General features: G+C 33.1%; 1 protein-coding gene across 9 annotated transcripts in view; it reads right to left on the bottom strand.

Annotated features, from left to right (window-relative positions):
- Positions 1-833: 833 nt before the first annotated feature.
- Positions 834-27,378, bottom strand: part of LOC122524367 (teneurin-m) — a 735,394-nt gene continuing 708,849 nt past the window's right edge. For 8 of the 9 annotated variants that reach the window (XM_043646584.1, XM_043646586.1, XM_043646583.1 and 5 more), the window contains 14 exons: positions 23,597-23,681; positions 19,760-19,923; positions 19,260-19,433; positions 15,665-15,942; positions 14,790-15,036; positions 14,035-14,409; positions 13,462-13,797; positions 12,606-12,813; positions 10,546-10,572; positions 8,085-8,301; positions 7,150-7,985; positions 4,744-7,046; positions 3,638-4,391; positions 834-3,557 (listed from right to left, as the gene is read on the bottom strand). In XM_043646584.1, coding sequence (XP_043502519.1) covers positions 2,069-3,557; positions 3,638-4,391; positions 4,744-7,046; positions 7,150-7,985; positions 8,085-8,301; positions 10,546-10,572; positions 12,606-12,813; positions 13,462-13,797; positions 14,035-14,409; positions 14,790-15,036; positions 15,665-15,942; positions 19,260-19,433; positions 19,760-19,923; positions 23,597-23,681 — 7,493 coding nt within the window. In that variant the 3' untranslated portion in view covers positions 834-2,068. The remainder of the gene's footprint in view (positions 3,558-3,637; positions 4,392-4,743; positions 7,047-7,149; positions 7,986-8,084; positions 8,302-10,545; positions 10,573-12,605; positions 12,814-13,461; positions 13,798-14,034; positions 14,410-14,789; positions 15,037-15,664; positions 15,943-19,259; positions 19,434-19,759; positions 19,924-23,596; positions 23,682-27,378) is intronic. The other variant, XM_043646587.1, reaches the window with a different exon arrangement.

The following is a 27,378-nucleotide window of genomic DNA, read 5'->3' on the forward strand; positions in this document are numbered from 1 at the left end:
TTATCAGATTAAACGATTCCAATCTCTCGTTTATTTGTTTCATTTTAATTATCGTTTCACACATTCTATTTTTTTCTTTATTATTATTATTATTATTATTATTATTAATATTAATATTATTATTATTATTATACTGTAAACCGTTGTCCGGTAATTACGCCGTCACTTTTCGGCCCGAATCGCGATTCGTGTGTTGTATTTTCTTTTTGTCGCGCGAGTACATATAAAAAAGCATTCCTATTTTTATTCCCCCTTTTTTTTCCTTCCTTCCTTCCTTCCTTCCTTGTCGGCAGTTCCATTTTGGTTTTGATGAAAAGAAAAATAAGGAAAAAAAGGAAAAAAAAAGCAAGGAAACAAGAAAAAAAAGAACGTGAAACCGGATAATCCGCGTTCGAGATACGCAATATATATGTTCATATGTATAATATTATCTACATTTATTTTACCATTAATTTAATTAATTAATTAATTATTAATTAATTAGCCATTATTTACAATTTCTTGCATATCTGTCTGTCTCTGTTCTTTCTCTCTCTCTCTCTCTCTCTTTCTCTTTTCGTTTCTTTCTTTCTAATACACATAATTATTATTATTATTATTATTATTATTATTATTATTATTATATATTACGCCATGTTAAAAATATCTGACGTTAATAATGACGTCAGTGGTAGTACCTTTTTCTTCGACACTTAATTTCCTTTTTTCTTTTTATTTAAATTCCTCCTTTTCTTTTTTTTTTCTTCATTTCCCTTCGTCAATTCTGCTCATCACCATTGTTTGTCAGTTCGTTTGTTAATTTTTTTTTTTTATCTTCCTTCTTCTGTTTTTTCTTTTCATTTCTTGTATTTTTTTTTTTTTTCTTCTTAATTATCGGACGAACACAAGTGTCTCTCGCGATTTTAAATACTAATACGTCGGAATAATCGGGGAGTGTAGTATACGCGACACATGTTTTCTTTTTTTTTTTTACATGTATTTAAAAATCCTGTGGGATGACAGACACATAGGAAACACCATCGAAATTTTCTAATACGCGATCGACGTTATTTATTTATTTATTTATTTGTTTGTTTGTTTGTTTGTTTGTTTGTATGTATGTTTGTTATTTTGCGAAATGATTTTCTTATCCTCGTTCGTTTTATTTTTTGTTTTTAACTCTTTTAATTCTTATCATCGTCACGATCTCTTTATCACGCACTCGTAAATTTTCTTCGAGAGATTATTTTCATTCCTCACGGACGGCACCTTGAAAGTATATGCGTAACACTTCGTTCAATTTGAAAAAAAAAAAAAACAAAAATAAAAAGAGAAAAAAAAAAGAACCATCATCTTCAACTGCGATCATAACTGTACACAATAATATATCCCCTCTTTCCTTTCTCTCGTTATCAATATCATTATTAATTATTTATCATTAATTATTATTATTATTATTATTATTTTATTATTATTATTATTATTATTAATTATTTATTATTATTCATTATTATTCATTATTATTATTTCCAAAACGAATTTGTGTCATCAACAGCAACGAGAAGAGAATAATAATCGTATAAAGAATAAAAATTTTTAACGTGCTTTTTTTTTTCCTCTTTTCTTTTCTCAGGTAATTAATTAATTAATCAATTAATTAATTAACCCTAATATTTGTTGAAGATTTTTTCTTTTGGGTTGGGGTGGGGGGTTATAAGAAAAGGATTATAATAGATAATCCCCAAATCCCATTTCTTTCGATCCTTCAAAAATTGATCTATTCACTATCGTTCATATTTTATTTTCATTTTCTTCTTCCTCCTCCTCCTCCTTCTCCTCCTCCTCCTCTTGTTTTAAGTTCGAGTGCGTTGAGAAGAGATAGCGAGATAGATCAGATAATATCATCTCGAGTAGTAGTAGTAGTAGTTGTAGTAGTAGTAGTAGTAGTATAATCCATTTTCAATTATTTGCCACCACATACACTTTATATTTTATAAATCTCATACGCGGAAAAAAAAAATAATAAGATTCACGCGGGCACGCGAATCAAGTCCCAAAGGATTTCCCGAGCACGCGTAGTCCTTTCGAATCACGAGTCGTGTCTGTGGCTTCTGCTACGTCTGTTGCCACTCTTTCGTCTTTTCCTTTTGGTATCCCGAGTGAATGCAACGTTACCAGGATCGTCGGCTAATTGTGGATACCTGTGTACACTGTGAATGTCGACACCTTCGTAACCATCGACAGTACCACGATTCAAAAGCTCATCCTTTTCTTCTTTGGACCAGTCACCTCTACCTTGAAAACCGGCCATAACTAATTGCTTTTCTATTTCCCATGCTCTTTCAACGGCACGTTTGTGGGCGTGTTTTAATATCCTGTGCCTTTCCTGTTCAGGATCGGCACCGTATTTTATTACAACGGCTGCGTCTGGATTGTGCAATCTCAGTTCTTTCCACGTTCCTGCACCGTGTTCGGTTGTTTCGTGTGTCGAGACGTTGAACATACCACCGAGTCGTTGAAGTTCTTCCATGTCGTCTCTTATCTTCAAAGCATTGTCTTTGACGAAATAAAACACGTCCTGGTCGTGAACGCTGAAGTGTAGCGGTAAGAAATAAGAATTGTTGAATACTGATGTTACAACGTCTTGGACTACGGTGTTAACGCCATCCACTACGCTAACCAATGCTCTACCACCTACTCTGGATACTAAGATTCCTTCACCGAATACTGCACGACGGTGTGCTACTCGTGGTAAGAGATTCCTAGTTTTGGGTTCCAATTTTAATAATGGTTTTGGTACGAAACCTAAATCTGAGAATTTCTCGTGTACCCGATTGACGATGCATTGCAATCCTGACATTACACCGAAGTCTGGTGTTAATTGTGGCGAAGTTATTGTTGCGCTTGGTTGGTAAACCATTTGTTTCGTGTACTCGGAGCCCAACATCGAAGATATATCGTAACCATAGAGTTTAAGCCAACTTGCCAAGTCTGTCATGTATTCGACATTCTGTTTGAAATTGATGGGATCGTTATTACGGAAACGATAGATGAAGATATCCGTTGGTGTTGTCAACTCGTTAGCCATTTGTTCCCATGCCGGTGTCATCCATTGTCCTACGGTTGGGTCGTACAGTCTCTTGTTCAGGTAAATCAATTTCGTATTGGGATCGAACAATCCACCATGGAAATCAATCGGCAAGTAAAAATCTGGATTGGTATCCTTGATGATCTTCCCGAACGGTGTACGACGCATTTCCTTGATGAGATTTCCATTGGTGTCGAACAGTGCCAAAGGTGAACCATTTTGATCAGTTGCCACGTAAAACCTTTGCTCGGATGTTTCAACTGTCATCAAGAAATCTCTTTGATCGTAGAGGAATCGGAAGGTCTTTGATGATTTCGGGAAGTGTACGTGCGTTATCAAATCCGGTGTCTTTGGATTAGCATAAAAGAATTGAGTTATGTTTTCCCTGTCGTCGTTCCAAGATACCAGCCTACCACGATCATCGTAGAAGTACCAGATTTGGAATTTCTTATGTTCCGATGCGTGAATCAATTGACCCCTCGAGTTATATCTATTGGAACGATACCAAATGTCAGAATGTCACTTAATCTTATTAGAATAGACGATGAGTTTGTATTATTAGAAACTTACCTGTATTTGTGTTCTCCTCGAATAACAACGAATCCTCGACCATCGTATGAATTGAATTCCACGTCACCGTATTGAACGACTCGATCACCGCTATCATAACCTAAGACAATCTTTTCACTGTGTTCGGTAACACCAACGATATTACCGTTCTCATCGTACGCATATTGCCAGTTGTTATCCGTGTCTGCTACTTCGAGTACGTGACTATCAGCGTTGTACGTGATCTTATCCATTCTGGACCACTCCTTCTTTTCCAAGGATTCCTTACCGATCATCAATTTCCTCATTTTTATACGATTTCTATTATCATATTCCAGTTCCATTCTGAATACGTCCAAAGATCTGATGTTCATGAGAACTGTCTTGATTCGGCCGTGATCGTCGTAATCGGTGACGGTGAAGAATTGTTTGCTACTATCTTGCATGACCGATCTATTAAATACATTCCTATAAATTCTTAGATCACCTACTCCTTCCAATACACCAAGATTTTGATTGTATTTCAATCGCAATTGCGGAAGTTGTTTCCCATTGATGTCAACCTCGATTCCAGATATACGAGCATTTCCATCGTATTGATATCGATAATGCGCATTGTCCATGCCACTTTTACTTCCAAATTTGATCTTCTCGTCTTTGACTATTCCAGCGTGATACTTGTACTCAATACGCATCTCGAAATTAGGCTCGTTGATATCAATGCTACGAACTAGACTTGTTGTTTCTTGATATGTGTAATGTATCGATGATAGACCTGAAAATTAAAAGAAGTTTCATTTATTTCGTTTGTTTATTTATCACGTTTAAGTAGGATTCCTCATTGGGACTCAAACTTGGGTATTTCGTTTTTCGAATAACTACTCTAATTTTTGAGCTATCCAATACCCTTGGTCAATTTTGCTCGATTTTGCACTCATAATATTTTATTTAAAATATTCTTTTTACAAAGCTTTAGCTTTTCCTACACAGTAAACATTTGGTAGATTTTTTAATAACTATGTTGCAAAAATGAATTTTCTTGGAGATAATATTAAATAACAATTTGTTTCCAATTTAAATTTAGATTTTTCGGAATTGTATACAGGTGTCTCTTAGTATAAACTTACCTGCTAAAGTGGTTTCCAATTTTCCTGAGTGATCGTAAACGTATGCCACTTTACCACTCTGATGCGGGTAAACCTTGGCAAGTATTTGTCCATCGTCGTTGTATAAAATTTCGTAGGGGTGTCGATTCATGGGTGAATAATATTGATACTTGTAGAATCCTAGAGATGTCTGAAGTGAGAACGCATGAATGTGTCCTCGTGGTGTTGTAAGAGATTGAAGTGCACCAGCTTCGTCGTATTGTAACAAATAATCACTTCCACGTGGTGTTGTAACTTTTAATGGTAAACTACTGAACATATCTTTGAACGCATAAACCATAGAAGTACCATCGCTATATTTAATTTCGTATAATCTGCCAGCTCTGTCAAAACCATAAGTTTCGCTAATGTCACCCCAAGTCCAACTGGTTAGCCTACTAAATCGATCATAATCTAATTCAACGCCAGCAAAAACGCCATCCGTAGGACCCCACTTTAATGGCCGTGAAGTTCTATCGTAGGTTATGTTTAATAGTTCGACTCGATCATCCATGAAAACGGCAACGGTATTGGTCTCCCTTTCGTATTCCAATGATAGTAAGATTTCACCGTTAACTCGAAGTTTACGACCGACTTGTGCAACGGCTCTGTTACGGCTCCTGCTACCAGCTATTTTTCTCAAGAAATAACGCCATTCGAATCTGTTAGCCAAATCACCGGCAATTTCTGTTCTTTGTTTAGCCAATACGGGATAACTTTCGCCAAGAAGTGGTTCGATTTCGGCCAGAATCGAATAAGGCATCGTATCCGTGCTAACGGTATGAGCCCAAGGTGTAACCATTCTGACGGAACCATCAGGAAGAACTGTTGTTCTTTGTTCAGCATCGCCAACCTTCGTAACGACTGAAGAACCTTTGATCAACATCGAGACAGGTTTTCTACTGTTTTGTCCTATCTTAACGATAGCTCCTTTAAGACTAAGATCAAAGGTTAGACTGATCATTTTACCGGTAGGTGTAACCACACTTGTCAATCTACCAAATTCATCATAATCGTATACATAACCGCGCCCAGTACTGTCAAGTTTGTTGGCTAGAAGTCCAGCGGGACCGTGATAATTGAACGTTACGTTGTAATTATCCGGTGTACTGAACTCGTGTAACATCCACATCCTAGTCATTCTTAATCTACACTTCTGTCCTTTGGTATTCTCAATGGAAGTTACTTGATTACTGTAGTCGCGTAAAAGGAAGACTTTATTTCCAGCTGCATCCGTGACGGTACTTAGTTTGCCATTACTGCTGTTAACGTTGTAGGTGAAAAGATATACCGTTTCACCGGTTAGAATATTTTTCGTAGCAATGTGTTGACCGAATCTATTGAACACGTAAATCTCTTGAGTATCTGGGGAATAAATTTCATATTCCCTGGCGTCACTGGCATCCGGTATGCTTGCCGTGACCGAACGTATTCTATAATTAGCCTGATCACCGATATGTACGACACCGTCGGGTGAAACAGCGATAGACGATATGGTGTTGAATTTAGAAGTGGATGCTAGATAATGATCGGTTTCGAAACAGTCACAGCCACGTTCGAGACAATTGCATTTCGATTCGGCACCGGCGTAAGGTGAAATCTTGCCATCTGTGCCGATCACTCTGACACGATTTATTCGTTGAGAATCGCTCTCAGCGATGTAAAGGTTTCCAGATGGGCTGAAAGCTATACTTTGAGGCATCACCAAAGTGGCATGAGTGGCTAGTTCCGTGTCAAAGGATGACAACGGTGATGCGCAATGCAACGGACGACCAGCTACAACTTTGACACGACCATCCGGAGCCAATTGAAGTACCATGTGATCGTCGACCATGTGCAAAGAATTGTCGAGTGGATTGATCGCTAATTCCGTTGGCCAACGTAAATGAACCTCCTCGACGTTTAAAGTACCCTCGCAAGGAATCGGTTTCCATTGTGATTTGTGCATGTGATTACCAATCACGGTGCTTATTATTCCGTCTCTATCAACCATTCGGATATTTGTACCATCGGCAAAGTAAAGAACGTTGTCTATCGATACTGCCACACCTTTTGGATAAGCCAATTTTGCGTCTTTAGCCAATGCACTATCTCCGCAATGTGCTTCGTCACCTGGAAGACAACGTTCTCCGGACCCAACAACGGTATCCCAATTGTGATCTGGATCAGAGTAATCGTTAGTATCGCGTACACGAAGTATCTGATGAGATTCTGGATCCGAAACGTATAGGATACCATCCAGGGGACTTATAGCGATGTGATATCGATAAGAGACTCTTGTGGCACTGCAAACAAATAGATTTATTATTAACAAATATTCATATTTAATAATACATTTATTTGATTTGATTGTATGCGTTATATTTATGACATAAGTTTAATACTTACTTTAATCTAAGTACGGTCTTGACAGTTCCATCTACCAAGATCTTCCTAACCAAATTAAAGTCACCGACGTAAATGGAACCGTCCGGTGCAGTCGCAAGTGCGACCGGTGCGAGTAAGCGTTGTTTCCAAGCTTCTCCGTCACAATCGTAACAATCCAAAGGTCTTTGATGACCATCTCCCATGGTAGTAAGGATGACCCTAGGTTTGTGCTTCAAATATATGTTGGAACCATCACCCTTTTGTAAAATACCCTCGTGGAAATTATATCTATGATGAATATCTAGATTCCAACCGCCAACGTCGGATATTGCCATGTCGTGGCCGCTAAGTTTAGTGGTTTGAACATCCCAAATGATGTCTTTGCAATCGCTATACTCGTAACCAACCTTAACCATGGCAGTGGTAACGCCATAAACGCGTTGACGATAAACGTTCAATCGATTCCATGGATACGTATACTTGATTACCGGATCAGCCTCGAATGTCCTCTCGTAAAGGATACCTTCGATCGAGATTCTCAGATGTACTAAACTTAGCGTAGGTGGTATAGTTTCCGGTGTCAATTGGACTTGTATCGTCGATAAATAACCTCCCACTCTCGAACTGTGATATACAAGATTTAAACCGGTTCCGGGTATTTGCAAACTTTCCTGTATAGCTTGGTATTCAGCTAAGATGGCGCTTTTATCAGGACAGGCACCCTGGAGACCTTGTTTCCACGTAGCCAACACGAGTGGTTTCATCAAATCGTAATCGTGAGCTGCGCATGCGTGGGGTACGTGAACCGATGGTTTTTCTTCAGCCGTACTCATTACTATTTTGTCGATTATCACCACCTATAATAATGAAATATGTTAAAGGAATAAATTTACATTGCATTTTATTCTTAACACCAATGATCTAACTTATATTTTCTTGTATTCTCATTTGCTTACCTCATTCCATGGGACAAAGACGATATGACTCTGCGCCTTGAAAGGTGACCTCCCAAACTGCAAGGTCACTGCACCACCCCCGTTCACCAGTAAATCGAACCAACCGTCGTCTCTCGTCAGGGTAAACCCTTCCAAGGGTGTACTCGTGCTAACGCGTACTCCCATTAGTCCCGTACCAAGGTGCGTGACAACTCGACCACGTATTACTGCAGACCGACTGTTAGAGAATAATAATGTTAACGATTTTAACTATTTTTTTATTATTCTAGTTATCAAAAAAATACGTCTAAACTAATGGTGATTACTCTTTCAATGTGCTTTCCTTCTTACACTACCATTAATAAAAAAGCATGACTCTAAGTTCTAATTCTAAATTTCAAATTCTACTACAGAGTGTTTACTTTGTCATCTTCTCTTCCTTCGTTTTTTTTTTTTTTTAATACGTTTTTTTGTTTTTCTTTTCAAGTGAATACGTGAATGATGATACAGGAACGTTCGAAGGATGTTGTCGTTGTTTTAATTTAAATGAAATAATTAATTTTTGAATTTATTAAGTGTAGTAATTAATTCGGTGTACCTTTTTGTTATATTGTTTTTTTTTTAAACAAATACGCGAATATCTTGCCATCCTGTTAATAAATATAAGTGTTGTTACACGAACGTTATAAAATAATGAGAGATTTTTATTTACATTCAAATCAGAGTCATATAAAATAATTTAATATCAAAGAAAACATAAAATATTACTTTCTACATTTTAATAATAATTCATAATAATAAGATAATTTAAAAGAACGACAAGATCCTTGACGCGAGATCGCTAAAATTATACACCGTGCACATCGCGCAATGCATTGTTTAAACACTCGACTCGATTCTTACGAATTTCCATACATAATAATAATAATAATATTAGATACTTCAAATGTTCTTCTTGCTTGTCAGTGCTAAAGAGGAATAATTGAAAAAAGAGGTATAAAATTCTAAAGGCAGCTTAGAAAAAGTGAGAATGAGATAGAGAAAGAAGGGTTAGACAAGAAATCATATTAATAATAATAATAATAATAATAATCAGAAAGAAAAAGAAAATATGTAAATATATAAATACAGTAAGAGAGTAAATAACTCTGGCAAGTATTTCGATTGAAAATTTAGCGATTGCGTGCACACACAACGGGGGGTGGTCTCTCGAAAGAAAATGTCATCTCCCGTTCGTGTCACGAAGTATTGCGTATATTTTTTCCAACGAGGAGGTTTCACTTGACGGCGGCCATCTTTGTTTTCTAATCAAAGTGCCTCTTTTGCACCGAATAAAGAAAGATAGAAAATTAAAAAAAAAAAGAGAAAAATTAGTAAAAGATAGAAATAGAAGAAAGAGAGAGATAGAGATAGATAGATAGATAGATAGATAGATAGATAGAGAGAGAGAGAGAGAGAGAGAGAGAGAGAGAAACAGATAGTTCGAAATCTGCATACCACGTTACATATTTTTCGATTATATTTATCATATATATATATATTTACAGAAACGCACATACATATATATCATTCATACAATTCACATTCATACATTTAGCATACATCCCAGCAGAAAGACGTACACATTAATCTCACACATACGTACAAAACGTACATATATTTATACGAGTAACATAAAGTTGGAAGCTCAACGTAAAAGGCACGAAACACAACGTAGGAATATTAAGGTAACTGAACCATGCAACGAGATAGAGTGTAGATATATATATTTAACAATAGGATACAAAGGGGGTTTTGAACGGGTTGGTTTTATTTTTTTTTCTTAACAAGTGAACTTCGAAAGATCGCACTCGTTTTTTCCCCCTTTTTTTTTTCTTTTTTTTTCTTTTTAAACAATTTCTCATGATGCACATTGTCGAATTAATTTCATTTAAATATATTTTTCCATTTCTCTCTGTATATAAAATATATATATTTTTAATATATAATATTCTTTTTTTAATTTGTTCGTTTTAATGAGAAATTTTTTTGACCGAGTGCAATCTTTCTTTAGATTCGGATGCAGGATGTATATACATATGTATTACATACGAGATACGAAATGCACAAAAATATTCGTCAAACAGCAGCAGCAACTATTACCGCTTATAAAACGCTACGTAATATTTTGTATTTATTTATTTATTTATTTTTTTGGTTTGTTTGTTTGTTTGTTTTATCTCGCACAAAAGTTTTATCGTTTTTTGTTCGTTGATTTCTTTTCTTTTTTTTTTTTTTTTTTTTTTTTTTTCGTTGGCGTTGATAAATCTTTTTTGTAATTTTTAAGAATTATGTTTGTTTGTTTGTTTTTTTTTTTTTGAGTTATTTTCGATCGAGTAATCCTTTCATTTTAATTTTTCTGTTTTAATTTTTGTTGTTAATGTATTTTTTTTTTTATTCTTAATTTTTTTTTTGTTCTTCGACGTCTTGCAACTTTTCTTACCTTGTGTTGAAGTGATTCCAGAACATACTGACCGAGCAGCACGGATAAAACAGAGCCCAGTTAAAATGATGTGATATTTCAAGGTGGGAAATGAAGTAGATTGAAAAAGAGAGAGAGAGAGAGAGAGAGAATATGATTAAAAAGGAGAAGGAATGATAGATAGAAAAATTCTTTGTTGGTTTGGTCAATAAGTTCGTGAAAATTTTTGTCTTATTTTTGTTTACAATTAGAGAAAAATATCGTAAGAATTTATTGGCCAATTTGATATATAAAAATAGTAAGAGAGAGGGAGAGAGAGAGAGAGAGAGAGAAAGAGAAAGATAAGGCTAGAAGTAAAAATTTATTTTGAATTTTATGTAAAAGGATTGTATTGGAAGGAAACTTTAGTTTAGGATTTTGAAAAATTTAATTTCTTTTTCCGATCGTTTATGATGAATTTTCGTTTGCAGAGTGATTAAGAAAAAAAAAAAAAGAAACAAGAAAAAAAAGTAATAAATGGACGATGATATTAAAAGTCTTTTTCTTTTTTTTTTTTGATTCGATTTGATTTCGTTTCGTTTTGTTCCGTTTGTTCGGTACCTTCATTTATGTAATAATAATTTTTTATCGTAGAAAAAAAAAATTCGATGATTCGTTAATATATTTTTTTTTTATTTTTATTTATTTTATTTTATTATATTATATTTTATATTTTTTTTTTTTGCTGATTTTATGAACACATATTCACATTCACACGAATTTTGCTCGGACGGACATAAGACGACGATAAAAAGGACGAACTTTCGACAATATATCGATATGAATCGAGAGATTTTGTAAGGAACAATTTTTTAGGTTAGGATTAAGAATTTTGAAAGGAGGGGGTAAAGAGAATTAGAAGTTTGATTGGTTGTGAAAGATTTTGGAATTTAACGAGCGATTTATTAATTTAAAAAACAAGATTTTATATATTATTTGATAAATAATATATCAATTTGTTATATATATATATATATAATATCAAAAAAAAAATTTGATCTTATAATTTGTGTATTCTGTGCAAAAACAAACTTTTGAAAATAATAATTTTCAATTGAACACACAAATATCATTTAAACAATTTACTTATTATATACATATATTATTTTATATGTGAACACTTTAACAATTAAATTCTAATCACGATAATAATAGATAAAAAAAAAATAAATAATTTATCGATAATAAAATTAACGAATCGCTCGATATAGGAAGAGAAAGAAAAAAAGAACCAAAGAGAGATAGAAGAAAAAAGAAAGATGTATATTATAGAAAGAGAACGAGATTTAGGTAAGGAATAGAATTAGAAAGAGATAGGTGATGGTTAAATGGTGGTATTGGTGCAGGTCACACGCTCGCGCACACGTACGTACAAAACATATGTATAAAACTGTTGGGATGTGATTTCACACGGGTCACAACAACGCAGAGTATATATCATATCTATGTATAAGTCAATTCGTGTCTGTATTGTTTAAACAGGTATATTATAATATACACACATGTATTTTAAATACGTAGTATACATATACATAATATATATATATATATATGTACACACACATAACACACATACATATGTATATTTATAAGATACACGTGTCAACGGTCGTGTCGTGAACGTTTCCTTAATGAGATATAAATAGACGTAAAAAAACTGCACGCAACATCGAGTTTCAGGACGGACAAATTTTAATACGGCGAACGTGTAATAAGAGATCGATCATAATATTTTTTATATTATTTGAAAATCCTTTTTTTTTAAATATAAATAATCGCGATGAGGGGTCGGGGGTAAAAATGAGTTAAAATAAAAAAAGAATAAAAAAAGGGTAGACGAGAGTTGACGTAAAACGGACAAGGACGACGACGACGATCACGTACGGTCACGATCGGGTGAACGATTAGTATAATATATATATATATATATATAATTATATATATACATATATAGAAAAAAATATATGTGATATATATTTATTAAACATTGATGTTGGATAAAACGGAAAAAAAAGAACAAAAAAGAATATAAAAACACTCACCTCTCGTTGAATATTTCTTGACGAGCGTAGTTTTGTAAACTGCCCTCGTCTATCAGAAATTTCATCCTTTCGAAGAAGGATGCAGTTACTGCTGGTGGTTGCTTTCGTAGAAGTATATCGATCGGTTGCGGTGCCGACACGCAAAGCTGACTACTTCGGCATAGATGATTCGAACAGCACTCCGGATCGGCGCAATCAATGAGACCGTCTAAAATATTATCAATCATTTTTCTTTATTTTTCTTTCTCTCTCTCTTATATTTTAAAATTTATTACAATTTATTAGATCCTATTAATCAATCAATTAACGTATACAGGTATATAATAATATATACAGGTAACCCTTTTATAACACGGTAGATAGGTTCTTAGAAAATGTCATTTTGTGTGAAACCGTGTTGTTATATGAGACCCAGAGTTAATTATTTTTTCGCTTCGTTATTTTAAGGAAATTTATATACTTAATTTAAATATAGTTTATTTATATATTAAATTTAAACAATTAATTTATATATTTAATTATAGGAAAGTACATAAATAGTCTTTAATTCGTATTGTAAACTGTGTATTGTGTTAAAAGTAATTCAAATTTTTTCAAACACGGTTTAAAAATTATTTCTAAGTAAACCACCGTGTTATAAGTAACTTTAATTTTTTTAAAATTACTTTGAATATATTACTGAGTTTGTAAAAAAATACAGAATCCTGCTAACATTGGGGTAATAAATTTGACAAAAATTGTATGCATTAAAATAAGGTTTGGAAAGTACCGGTAATAAGAAAAGAGAAAAAATAATTTAATAGGAATCTCGTTAAAAAATGTAACTATACGATAATTATAGAACTAATTGTAATACCTTTGTCATTGTCTCGTCCGTCGTTACAATTTTGTTCAAGAGGAACACTGCAATCCTTGCCATCCCAACCATCGTAACAACGGCACTCCCATTGACCATAATAGGTGACTCTGCACTGTCCATGACTTGAACAGGCATTTGGACACGCTTCCATCGTACAATGTATACCGTTCCAACCAGTTACGCATAAGCACGTGCCATTTTTGCACTGTCCGTGTTCGTTGCATCGTGGATCGCATTGTTTCAAATTGCAAAGTTCACCTGACCAACCGGAATCACAATCGCAGGCGTTGTCTACGCAATGGCCATGAATACCGCAATCCAAATCGCACAATTCTGAGAAATTTCAACGACGAAATATTCATTAAAATCAATTGTAAGCGTAATTATTAGGGTGAAGCAAAAGTTGTGTTACAAATTGCATAATGGATTGTTTCTCTATAAAATTTATTTTAGAAATATGAATTTTTTATATTGATTCACCCTAATATTTTTAAACACACACCCCCCATACACCCGCACATATAATTAATCGTTCAAAAATATTTTAAAATGAATAAAGTAAAAGTTTACCTTTAGAACAATCATCACCAGACCACATAGCCTCGCATAAACAAGTTTGAGTTTCTAAATCGAAGTTTCCATGGCCGCTACAATCTGGTAGACACTGTAGGGCTTCCTTATCCATCTGGTTGCAATCTGCACCCTTCCATCCCTTCTTACAAATACACGTTCCCTCGGCGCAGAAACCATGACCCGAGCACGTCGGATGTGGACAATCCACCTCCTCGCAGAACTTCCCTTTGTAACCGCGAACGCAATTGCATTTTCCGTTGGTGCAATGCCCGTGACCGTTGCAATCTGGTACCTCGCACTCGTCGTGCCTAAGGGAACACTCTTTCCCTTTCCAACCAGGATTACATTGACACTCGCCGTTTATATATTCACCTAAAATCGAACAAACACATATATCAAATATTTATTTGTCTCGTTATGATATTAAGCTGAGACAAAAGTTTGTGCTTTCATTGTGGTTGAAACTTTACATTGATTGTTTTTTTACAATTTCTTTTGGAAATATTAATTAGAAAAAAAAAACTAATATAACATTAATAATATCAATAACATTAGTACATTAATAACATAATAATATTTAAAAGAAAAAATAATATGATTCAACTTGAAACCACCACAAGTGGTGTTTTTGTTATAAAAAAAAAATAATTTATAGGGAAACCATTTTAGTATATAATTTGAGAATTAATATATTATTCAATATGATTAAATAAATAATTAATAAATAATATGATTGAGAGAAAATAATTTACCTCGTTGACTGCAAAGAACCGGACAAACGCTTTCGCTGCAATCTTCACCACCGAAACCAGGATTACATTGGCAATGACCAAGAAGACATTCCCCTTTCCCGCTGCAACCATTAGGACAATTATGCGTCATGTCTTCGGCTATCACAGCGATGAAGGAAACTTCTTGAGGGTCGCCATCGTCGTTGTACAACGAAAGAAACCAGTGACCAGGTTCCATGTAATGAGTCACTTCTTTCTTTATTGACGGCTGTAGAAAATATATTAGAAATGTCACTTATGATTACTTTATAGATAAGTTTTTAATTATACAAATTGTTCGCATGCTCTCATTTATTAAATAAGCCAATATAATTTTTCTAATGACTTATTGACCAAACAAATACACACACACACGCACTTTTTACAAATATTAGGGTGAACCAAAAGTTCGTGCGTATTTTTATTTATATTAATATTTCCAAAGTAAATTTTACAAATAAACAATCCATTATGCAGTTAAGTAAAACAAAGTCAAGTTTCGACAGAATAAACACACGAACTTTGGGTTCACCCTAATAACAAAAACAATTTAATTTCTTAAATTCTTGTTCGGTTATCTCGAACGGCTTGTGGAAGGGGGGGGGAAGAATAAATAAGATATAAAACAAAATGGAGAATTACGAGACGTTATTTTGCGTGTTCTTTAAGAATCAAATAAAATACGTAAGTCATAAAAACTCGAGAAAGAAATAAACTTTAAAGAGAGAGAGACAGAGAGAGAGGGTTAGGAGGATAAGATAAATAAATCATGTAAAATGAAGCAGAAGAAGTACAGAAACAAAAAAATAAGAAAGAAAAAAAGAAAAGCGGGGATCAGAAGATACAATAACACTAACATGGGACGCCCTGGTGGTCCGAGCCTTGAATCCACTTAATACTTCAAGTAGGTCGTATTGCGTATGCGTTGGTAGTGCATTTCTTCTTGCATATACACCGATGCTCGCACCACGTGGTATGTTATAGTCAAAACGAACGTAGGCGGCTTCCGATTGATAAAATTGCATATTCCAGTAGCTGTACGGTTGAATTTCTTTGCTAAGCTTTTGACCAAGCCCGACTTGTGCAAAAGTAGTACCATCTGGCGGGAACGACCTTGCCGGAAAAGTTCTCGCACCTGTGAATTAGGTATAAGAAAAAAAAAGAAAAGAATTGTTAGAAAATTGCATTTGGAATTTTTTCAATATTTTTATTTCAAAAAATTGCATTAGAAAAAATAATTAAACAAACAGCTCAGGCTTTCGATATGCTATGCGAATTTAGCAATGAATTCGTGTCTCGTCCTTTTTTTTAATTTTATTCATTTCAATCGTTTGCCATACTGTTGAATCGTCGTAAATGTTTGACACATTTTCAAAACCTACAAAATGATTTGTTCTATTCTTAAATAATATATAGAGATGTATTGTATTGTTTAATTGAAAAAACACTGAAATCACACAAATCACACGATGCAGTTTAATACAGGTATTATAAATATTCAACTACGGATCTACTACGGAAAAACAAAAAAAAACCCATAACCATACAACCATGTAATAATAAAAAGCACGTCAATAGTTAACGTTTAAACTAACACTTGTGCTTGAAATAAATATACTTGTTGTGTTACTACTACGTGTTTAGGGTAAGCAAAAACAAGCTAGAGCATTAGCGATAGAAAAGATAAGAATTGAAAAATACGGTAAAAAGAAAAGATAAAGAGAGAGAGAGAGAGAGATAGATAGATAGATAGACAGATAGAGAAAGAGAAAGGAAAGAAAAAAAAAGAAAGGAAGAAAGTAAACGGGGCCTCACCTTCTAGAATTAATATAATAGGCTCTGGGGGTAGTGTAGTGGTTGTAGAACACGTGACAACATCGGTGCTAGTTGTTTCCGGTTCGGAAGTTGAGGAGGACTCGCTCGTAGATTCCGTGTCCTCCTCGGTATAATAATCTTCAAAACTTAGGGTCGTACTATCCACAGTAGTTTCATCAAAATGTGTCGTCAAATTGTCAATCCTTTCTTTATTCATTTCCACCCGATCATTTTTGATTTGATTATCATTGTTGGATGGTACATCGAGTGAACTGGAATTGTCCAGTTCACGTTGATTGAAATTCTGCTCGAAGATGAGATTAGTATCGTCTATGGCTGAAAAATTGTCCCATTCGTCAGACAATGAGTCCATGCAAGGACAAGAACATTCGCATTCCCCGCCACCCCAAATTGGTGGTGGGGGTGATGTCGGCGGTTGTGGCGGGGGTGGTAGATGAACAATGTTGATAGGCTCGACAACGTTAACGACATTTTCGAATATTTTATTATTATTATCAGTTTGCGTGTTGCTCGATGATGATTTTTTAACTTGGTTAACATTTGCCGAATGATTTTCAGGTTCGATTTCCATTGGCACGGAGACCGAAAGCACGTAGAGAGGTTGAGAAGCACCCGATGATGAGTCTCCATTTGCGATGGTCACGTTTACGAGTACTCGATGGGTCGATGATGTTGAGGACGATGATGATGATGATGATGATGATGATGATGATGATGATGATGAACGGTGATCGCGTTCAACCGGTACTTCGATTATCTGCACGTGCTGAACTATCGGAAGCTTTGTGTTCGAATTGAAAGCATTGTTCGACGAATCATGCGACTTTTCATGCATGTTATTATTGTTATCTTCTTTATTATTGACTTTTTCATTGACCCGTTGTTGTTCTTTAGGTTTCTCTTGTTCCTTCGTTTCGGATGATTCCTCTTTGTAAAATTGTTCCTCAAATTTGCGCAAAAATTCTTCGTCGCTACCCTCGCGCATGACTATCTGCAGATCATCCTTCCGACGATCCAATTGATTGTGATCCTTGTTCAGTATTCTTACCTCGTTGTTGAGTATGTCAGTTGTCCTATCAGCGTTGTCGATCGATTTGTACATAGTTTTAGTATTTTTAATATTGCCATCGGGTTTAGAATTTAGATTTAATTTAACTATCTCAACCTCGTCCTGTCCGTAGGTATAAATCGGTATAGGATAATCGCGTTGAAGTTCTTCAGATTTTTCTTTGATCGGTTCAACAGGAGTTTCGATAAATTCGGAGGAAGATGAGGACGATGACGATGACGAAGAATCCTCGGGAAACAATTCTCGCGTCTCTTTAACAACGCTGGAAACTACAGGATGTTCTTCTTCTTGATTATTATTATTATTATCATCATAATCATTATCATCAGACTCGTTCAAATGATTTTTATCCATTTTCTTAAACAACGAATAAGGTTTTAATACAATCGAACTATTCTCACGTTCGTTAGTTCGATCGATTAGAGTGATCTCATTTTTTTTATTTTCTACTGTTACTTTTCCTTCTTCTTCTTCTTTTGCTTCTTCTTTAATAGTAGTAGTACTCGTCTCGTTCCAATTAAAATCGTTGGCTCGAATCGAGGACGTTTCTGTGCCGTTCTCGTTTTCTTCTTCTATATCTATGATACTACTAGGAGTAATAGTAGTAGTAGTAGTAGTAGATAACTCTAGAGAAGCACTACTACTACTTTCAACACCTACGTATTCTTCAAGATCGTTGCCCATATCCGTGCTAAAGCTATTTACTTTAGACGATCGATTTCCTGGGGTAGCAATGGTGTCAGAAAGTATAGTACTACTGCCAATACTTGAATCTACCTTACCCGTAAGTATTACAGTACTATTTTCTAACATTACTGATACCATATTATCATCCAACAAATTTTCAACGTTCATTGATATTACTTTTTCATCAATTATCGGTGGAACTTGTAAAAAATCTTCCTTCTTATTTTCAATGCTCGAATTGTTCTCGTTGTAAATCGTTTCACCATTCGTCGTATGCGAAATTGAATAAGATTCTTCATCGTTCAAATCTTGACTTTCGATTTGCGAAGAAGAAGATTTTTCGGATGAAGTGGGAGAAGAATAATGATAAGAGTTAGAATCGGTAGACACCATAGATTTAGCAGATACTAATTCGATATCAACATTTGTGGTATCGTATTGCGAATAGTTAGCAGCGTTATTGGATGATGACGAGTCAGTTACAATAACGAGAGGCATTGTTCCTTCAGGAATCTCAGTTGTGTACAATGTATTTTCAACGATTCCCGAATGATCGTTTGATGTTTCACTCGGGTTAGATAATTTCGTGTAATCCGTGTCATGCACAACCTTACCCAGATTATTATTTTCATGCAATATATTGGTGAATGATGTGGTGGTGGTGGTGGTGGTGGTGGTGGTAGATGCTACCCTGGATTCTTCCGATTTTATTAAATTGGAAGAATTTAAAGGGTCGGCAATCGAGGAAGACGTGCCGGAGGATAACAAACTACTTCTTGCATGCTGATTAAATTGGACGTCTCTACGTTTACGTGAATACACAAAACGATCTAATATACTAGACCAGGGATTGGTATTACCTCCTGGTGATGTTTGTTGTCTCGTTCTACCACTACCGGATTGTGATGACGTCGATGTCGTAGACGTCGATGTTTTGTTTGACTCGCTCGTCACTGATTTAGCATCTATGTTGTCACCGATTAACACTGTGCACGGTTTTGCTCCTTGATACGGACAGGTTACAAAATGCGAGGCTGTAAATTATATTTAAATCAATGTCATTTATTTTCATTTAATTGTTATAATTGTTTAGATTTTTCTTTTTGCATTGATGGTGATTACAAAATTCACGATTTACGTGGGCTGGGAGAACGTGAATATTGATGTATGTAAATGAGGAATTGTATGCAATATGCATAATAATTTTTATTCGTTTTTTTATTTTTTTTTATTTTTTTACCATTGTTCTCTTATCTAATTTTTTTTTTTACATGAACGATAAAAAGTTAATCAAAAAAGAAAAAGAACTTTCAACGTTGATTAGAATAAAATAATAGATCCTATTATATGTGAAACAAACCTGCGACATATGTTAGGGCTGCCACCAGGCAAATGGAGAGCATAATTACAACTATGGCAATTAGTTTCCAGCTACACCAATCGATTCCCTTGCGGAAATGGCATCGAATGCTTTGTCTCCTCATCGGGATCATCGATGGGGCGTGACCGTAAGGTAAAGGTACTCTGTAATCAAAGAATTAGAGTTTATTTTTCTTTTCTTTTTTTTCAATTGTAAAACACGAATTATATTTACAGATTTTTCTATATTTTCCATTTAAATTTAAGTATTTTGTATTTAAAGATATTATAAACCCTTTATACTTCGTAATATATGTTTCTTCACGAAAATCACATTGATTAATAATTAATTTTAATTTATTTACAAAGAAATATATAAAAATATTTTTGATTATTATTTTATATTTTTCGTCGATTAAATTATTTTGCACGAATGATATTAATTATTTGATTAGTATTTTGCGCCTTGGAATAGGCAACCCTTTATACTTTGTTGCATACGTATGCTTAACACAGCATTATTTGATAGTATATTATTTTATCACATTTATAAGTAAATTATTTTTTCAGATATTATACTCTTTTATTAAATAATGATTTTGACACTTTTCAAAATATCTATTTAAACAAAAGGAAAGAAATAAATTACCTCAAAGATTCCCGAATTCATACATTGTAACACTTTTCTAAAGTAATAATAATAAAAAAAATAGACTCTTATATTATTATAAAAAAAAAACAAAGAATATTTACCCAATAAAAAAGAACAAAATTTTCTTACGAACTGCCAGTATCGAACTATAAACTTCGTAACTTTAACTCTATTTTAAAGTAACTCGATCAATAATTGCTTCTATCAGTTAGATGCTCGTAAAAATAAAATACAAGGATGGATGGTGCATGAGTTCTGACGTTTTGCGTTTATTGGAGACTTTTTTCGAGGTTCTTCTCTCTCTCTCTCTCTCTCCCTCTCTCTTCCATATACACACACATACATAAATACAAACATATACATATATAACCACAAATTCACCCAGAAATATATATACATAAATAATAGATTCAAACCAAAATAAAAACCCTCATCACGTACACACATATACACACACACATACAGTGATATACGTGTATTCTCTCTCTCTCACTCTTTGCCAACAAACTTCGCATTACGAAATTGTGCAGTTTCACGATAGACTCGACTTAATTGGTGGAATACCGTATTATTAACATTGAGTACGTTCTCCAAATATATTTCCATCTAAGTACTTGTAATGATGCTTTAGAAACGAAATAGCAACAAGAATTAAAGACAGGCAGGCAGAATTAGGAGGAGGGACAAGGAGGGTGGAATGGTAAGGGAGGGGGGAGGAGGGAGGGGGATTAGAAAAGAGAAGGAATAATAAACTATAATATAATAATAAAATAAAGGAAAAATAAAATAATAAAGGAAAAAAAAATAATAAATAGAAGAATAAACGGAATGAAATGGAGGAGGAAGAATTTAGAGAGAGAGAGAGAGAGAGAAATATATAAACGAGGTAGAAGGGACAGGAGTAAATGAGTGAACGAATGAATAGGTGAAAAGATGGATAGGGGGAGGAAGGGGGGGATTTGGAAAGAATTTAGTATTTCTCTCCTATCCGGTTCGTCTTAACTTAACGTTTTTTTCTTTTTTTTTCTTTTAAAAGGGTCGTATATTTATCCCTTAAGTGGAAAACACATTATTACCAGCAAGATCCTCCTCGTGTAACTCACAAAATGGTTAATGAAAATATTTAAAGAGACAGGTGCATGGTTTCCCAGAGATTCGCGAAAAGGTAGTATAATATGTATTGTAGTAGTACTTCGTTTGTTTTGTTTCCAAACGTTATATAATGGAAAACTAAGAAAAGCGAAGGGTGTAGTGTAGGAAACAACAACCTCTACCCCTTAACTTCTTCTTCTTCTTCTTCTTCTTCTTCTTCTTTGAGAACGTATTGCATCTTGTGTCTTCTTTACGACCCCCTTTCCCTTCCCCCCCCCACCCACCCTTCTTAAATATACCACCATCCGTTACACCATTTTCTTCTCTGTTTCTTTTTCATTGCTTTTACTTTATTTCTTATTTTGTATTTATTTCTGTTTTTCTTTTCTTTTTTCTTTTCTTTTTTTCTTTATGTATTTTGGTTAACCAGAATTGATCTTTTTACCACGAAAACAGGGGAAACATTTAAGTTATTTAGAAATAAATTATCGAGTAAGTTATTTTTCTTCACATCTGTTTGGTAAGAATTTATCTCGTTATCTCGAGAAAAAGAAGGAAAGAAAGTTTTTTTTTTTTCAAAACAAAAAAGAAAGCATAGAAAAGGGCGAATAGGAATAAATAATCCTCGATCGATCATTTTTTTTTTTTCTTCTCTTCCTGTTCTTTTTTTTTTCTTATTCCATCGCGTCAAAGTTTATCTTTCTGTTTTGAAAAAGAATACAAATTGAAAAGAAGAAAATGAAAAGAGAAGGAAATACCACGGGAAGAAATTGTTGTTCAACCCTTTTCTTACTCACGTATATTATAAATGTATATATGTATATATGTTTCATTGTATCAATAATTTAGTTATTTGATCTCGATAAAGAATAAGAAAAATATATGAAATTGTCATGGGAATAGAATCGTAGTAAAGAAAATTGTATGTATCGATTGTTTAGTCATAAAAATATACGTGTCCGAGAGGTGTAAAAAAAGAAGAAAAAAAAATAAGAAGCAAGAAAATAACAAAAGGCGGATCGATCATTCCTATCATTCGTAAAAATCGACAGCAATACCTCAGGGAGGTATTTTTATTTTTTCTTCCCCTTTTTCCTCCTCCTCCTCTTCTTCTTCTTCTTCTTCTTTTCTTTTCATAACCGACGAAAAATACAATAGCTCGTTTGATTGTTCGTTAAATCTTTTTTCGCCTCGTTTTTATATGCACGATTTTCTATTTTAAGTTTATAAACTTCAGGATTATTTTTCTACGAAAAATTTCGTTACAGTCATCCATCTAATTCAAGGATCCGTGGCGAACGTGCGTGAAAGGACATCCGTAAGGATCCGTTTTGATTTTTCACGGCTAAGAAAGTTGTTCTTCACCTTTTCCCTTACCTTTCCTTTTATTTTCTTTCTTACTTTTTCTCATCCTTTTTTATTTTTCAAATAACACGACACACGACAACGGGCTACGAGAGATGTGAATTCTCGTTCAAACATCGAATCATTGTGCCTGTTTCTCGTTTGAATGGATGATTCACGACACTGTCAAATCTTGCTTCTGTGCAAAGAAGGGGGGGGGGAGAAAAGAAAAGGAAAAATATATATATACGAGAAGAAACCAATGATACTTCGTATCGTTACGGTTCATTCGTTCCGATAGTCCTTAATCTTGGCACGCTTTTACAATTTTTTTCAGTTAACGATATTTCCTCGCTTCTAAATTCCTCTTGAAATTTTTTCTCATATCGTATTTCTCGTCATTTTTATATTTTATTTAACATTTTTAATATATTAAGTCGAGTTGTGTTAATAACTTTTGTTTCTTTTTTTTTGTATCATACGTTTATTTTAATTTTTAATTAATACTAACTAATAATAATATTTTTAATAATACTTTAATAAATGTTAATGATTAGTATTAATTTTTTAATTATAAATTTGAAAATGTAGAAAAATTTAAAAATTAAATTAAAAATTATCCATTGAAATTATTGCATTTTGTTCATGCGATTTTATATACAATTATGATTAAAAATATTAAATTATTATTATTATTATTAAAGAATCGTTTGATTTATTATTTAAAGATAAATAAGGATAAGTTTTTACCTGTCCATGTTGTTTTGCAGTTCGACTTTTATTGGACTATTCCCTGTCGATTGATTCTTATTGTTGTATTCATTCTTCGGTATCTCTGAAACAACAAAAAATAAATGATTGTTAATAAATAGTATGATAAACAAAAAGAAAAACAATTGTGTTTAAATACATTAATAAATATAGAATAATAATTATTATATACAGTACCGAAACAAAACTGATTAGCATGGTTAAGAATGTTTAATATTTTGCGCCAGAAGATAGGCAACCCTTTATACTGCATTTAGAAAAAAAAAACAATATATATATATATATAATACCAAATTTTCATACAATTTAATAAAAAAATGGAGTCATCAATTGTTCTAATTGATCATTAATAATCACTTATTATAATAATCGTTAATAGAAAACATTAATAAATATAGAAAAATAATTTATCATTAATTATTATATACAGTACCGAAACAAAACTGATTAGCATGGTTAAAAATGTTTAATATTTTGCGCCAGAAGATAGGCAACCCTTTATACTGCATTTAGAAAAAAAAAACTGGTATGTGTACTTATGTACGCACGTAAGAAGTTATACTTCTTTGCCGTACCAAAACGAACATAACCTCAATAACCTCAAAAAAAACTTCAAAAAAAAACTTCAAAGAAAAGAAATAACTTAAAAAAATAATAAATTATATATATAAGAAAGAATAAAAAAAAGAAAAAGGAAATATCAAAATATAGATATCAGTCCACAGTTATAATAATATAAGATATTATAAGAGAAATATATCGAACAGCAATGGCGCGGTTACAGCATTAGTTCTCGCTCGATCATTTAAGTAAAGCAGCGCTGAGTACGATTAGTACTTGGATGGGTGACCCGCTTGAGAAAAAAGGGGAAGAAGAAGAGAAGAGACAACTTCACGCCGTAAACTTGAAATCGCTTTGCCGCGCGTCGTAAATACTGACAAACTTCATGGTGTCGTTTTTCCAGTCGCTCGAAGAACAAAATAATATCAAATTTTCATACAATTTAATAAAAAAATGGAGTCATTAATTGTTCCAATTGATCATTAATAATCACTTAATATAATAATCGTTAATAGAAAACTTTTGTTTGGTATTGTATAACGAGTATAAATCGTAAATAATTTTTAATGATTGATGTTGATCGTTAAGAGGATTTCTACAATGCTATTTGTTACCTTACTATTTTCTCTTTTAACCGGATAAATAAGTCTTTACGATGCCAGACGCACGACGTCTTTTCTTTCGTTCGAGAACATCGATGTGCACGCGTAGAATGTAAGAGAAAGAGAGAGAGAGAGAAAGGGAAAGTGTATGTGTGCGTATATGAGAGAGTTAAAGAAGCGGTCGTTGAATCGATAAGTACATGATTCATCGTGGTTTTGGTTTAAATTTCAAGGGACGACATCGTTGACAAAACCGCAGGGTGTTCAAAGAAAAAAAGGGCGAAACAAAAAATACAAAAAAAGTTTGTATTTATTTACTGAGAAAATTATAAGTAATGCAATAAGTGTTTGACACTAAAATACAATGTTTGATTTTTTATTTCATCCTTCATCAATTTAATTTAAATTTTAATGAACAATAATGATTACAGGACTGTTAGATGATCAAAGAAAAAAAGGAACAATAAATGTTTGTATTTATTTACTGAGAAAATTGTAAGTAATGCAATAAGTGTTTGACACTAAAATACAATGTTTGATTTTTTATTTCATCCTTCATCAATTTAATTTAAATTTTAATGAACAATAATGATTACAGGACTGTTAGATGATCAAAGAAAAAAAGGAACAATAAAAGTTTGTATTTATTTACTGAGAAAATTGTAAGTAATGCAATAAGTGTTTGACACTAAAATAGAATGTTTGATTTCATTCGAGGATTTAGATTGCATCTTTCATTAATTGTTTAATACTTTTGAATTGTTATTATCATTTCTGTGATGACTATATTTTACTGTCTATAATTTAACAAGAATTTTAATTTTATAAATAATTTCTAAACAAAATACAAGTTCGATGGAAAATGAAATTGGAAAAGAAATTACGTTCAAAAGGGGTTAAAGAAAATTATGAGACGTCACTGTGCAAGAAATAGAAGAAAAAGGATAAGAATGCAGAAAAATGTCAGTGACACGAAGAAATTAAAATTCTGATCAGACTTTTCTCTCTCTCTCTCTCTCTCTCTCTCTTTTGATTTCTTTTTAAGGCGTATAATCGCTTCTACGTTGATTTTTATTACCCATATATGTAGTTAGAGCTAGTTTACCAGTTTTCTTGAGAAAAAGATTGAAAATATCAGAGTGCAAATAATATTCTTTCATTCTAGAAAAAAATTGTATTCCTTGAAAATATATCCAACACTATTTCTTATAATAAAAAATAAAAAATTGTTATTTCTAAAGTCTTACATTTTCTTCAAAATTTAAAATAATATTTTAAAGAAAATATTTTATAAATATTATATAATATAATTTCTATATATTATTATATTCAATATTATACAATATTGTATTAACAATATACAATAAAAATATTTAAACCTTTAGATGGAAAATTTCAATTTCGTATATTTTGGAGATTGAAAAATTAAAAATATATTATAGATTTTTATTGAACTAACTTAATAGTATTTTGCAATAATTATTGCACGTGTTAAGCAATGAGTTTACAGTTTGGATAATAATTAAACTTTTTTTTATTATTCTATATTTCTAACACAAGCCTTCTTTTTTTACATTACGAAGTATCCTCCCCCCTTAAATTACTCGACGATGGATATATCTTCTTTTCAAGCACCCCTCTTTCTCTTTGTTCCCTATCACTCTTTCCTCTACTCTCCCCTTCTTCGAATGATTAATTACCTGCCGACTTCGTTAATACTCAAACGAAGTAACGGTCTCAAATTGATTACAGTTTAATGTTTCCCAGATTAACATACGGGCTTTCGTGTGGCTGCGAAACTGCATTTCACCTTTCATGATATTTTCACCCCTCCTTTTTTTTATTTTCTTAATTATTATGATTGTTTTACTATCAATTGAAACGATCTAAACCATTTGTATCATTAAAAAGAAAAAAAAAAAGAAAAAACAAATTTATCAAAACTTATGAAGGTTGAAATTAAATTTATGTTCTATTATATTTCTTATATTAACAATTAATGTAATAATTTAATTTGAAATATTAAAATGATATCATTAATTTTCATTTATTTTCTTTTTATCGTTGTTACGAAAAATAAGAAAATAATATCTTGTTCAGCGTTGAAAGTCAATGAACGTGTGTTTTTTAAATTTAAAGGCGTGGGAAGGTAAGGGCCCTTCTTCGCGTATCCTGGCCCCCTGCCGCTAATTGTAGGTGTTAAGAAGCAGCACGCGGTACCTGAACGTTGTCTAGCGATTATGGCATTTAAGCAGATATCCCCTGATTATAGCCATTTCCAACTAAAAACCGAAGATCTAACTCTTTCTTTCGACGTTTAAAGCTGCGCACGAAATCAAATTAAAGGGAACACACCCTTCCTCCTCCACCTCCTTCTGCTGGACAAAATAACGTGCCATTTATTTTCACTATGATTTATAACCTAATTCGTGCTACCTGCGCACGACGGATTATTATTTCTAAAAGTTTGCTAAAAAATTTCTCGGCTTGGAAGTTACTAGACAACCGTGACTTTTTAATTATTACCTTTCAATGGCTTCAAACGAATCTTCACACGCGTGAAATTCCCAGAATTTATTATGAAAAATATTTATTACG

Source organism: Polistes fuscatus, unplaced genomic scaffold, assembly GCF_010416935.1.
Source record: "Polistes fuscatus isolate 324 unplaced genomic scaffold, CU_Pfus_HIC Scaffold7, whole genome shotgun sequence".
NCBI classification, from domain to species: Eukaryota; Metazoa; Arthropoda; class Insecta; order Hymenoptera; family Vespidae; genus Polistes; species Polistes fuscatus.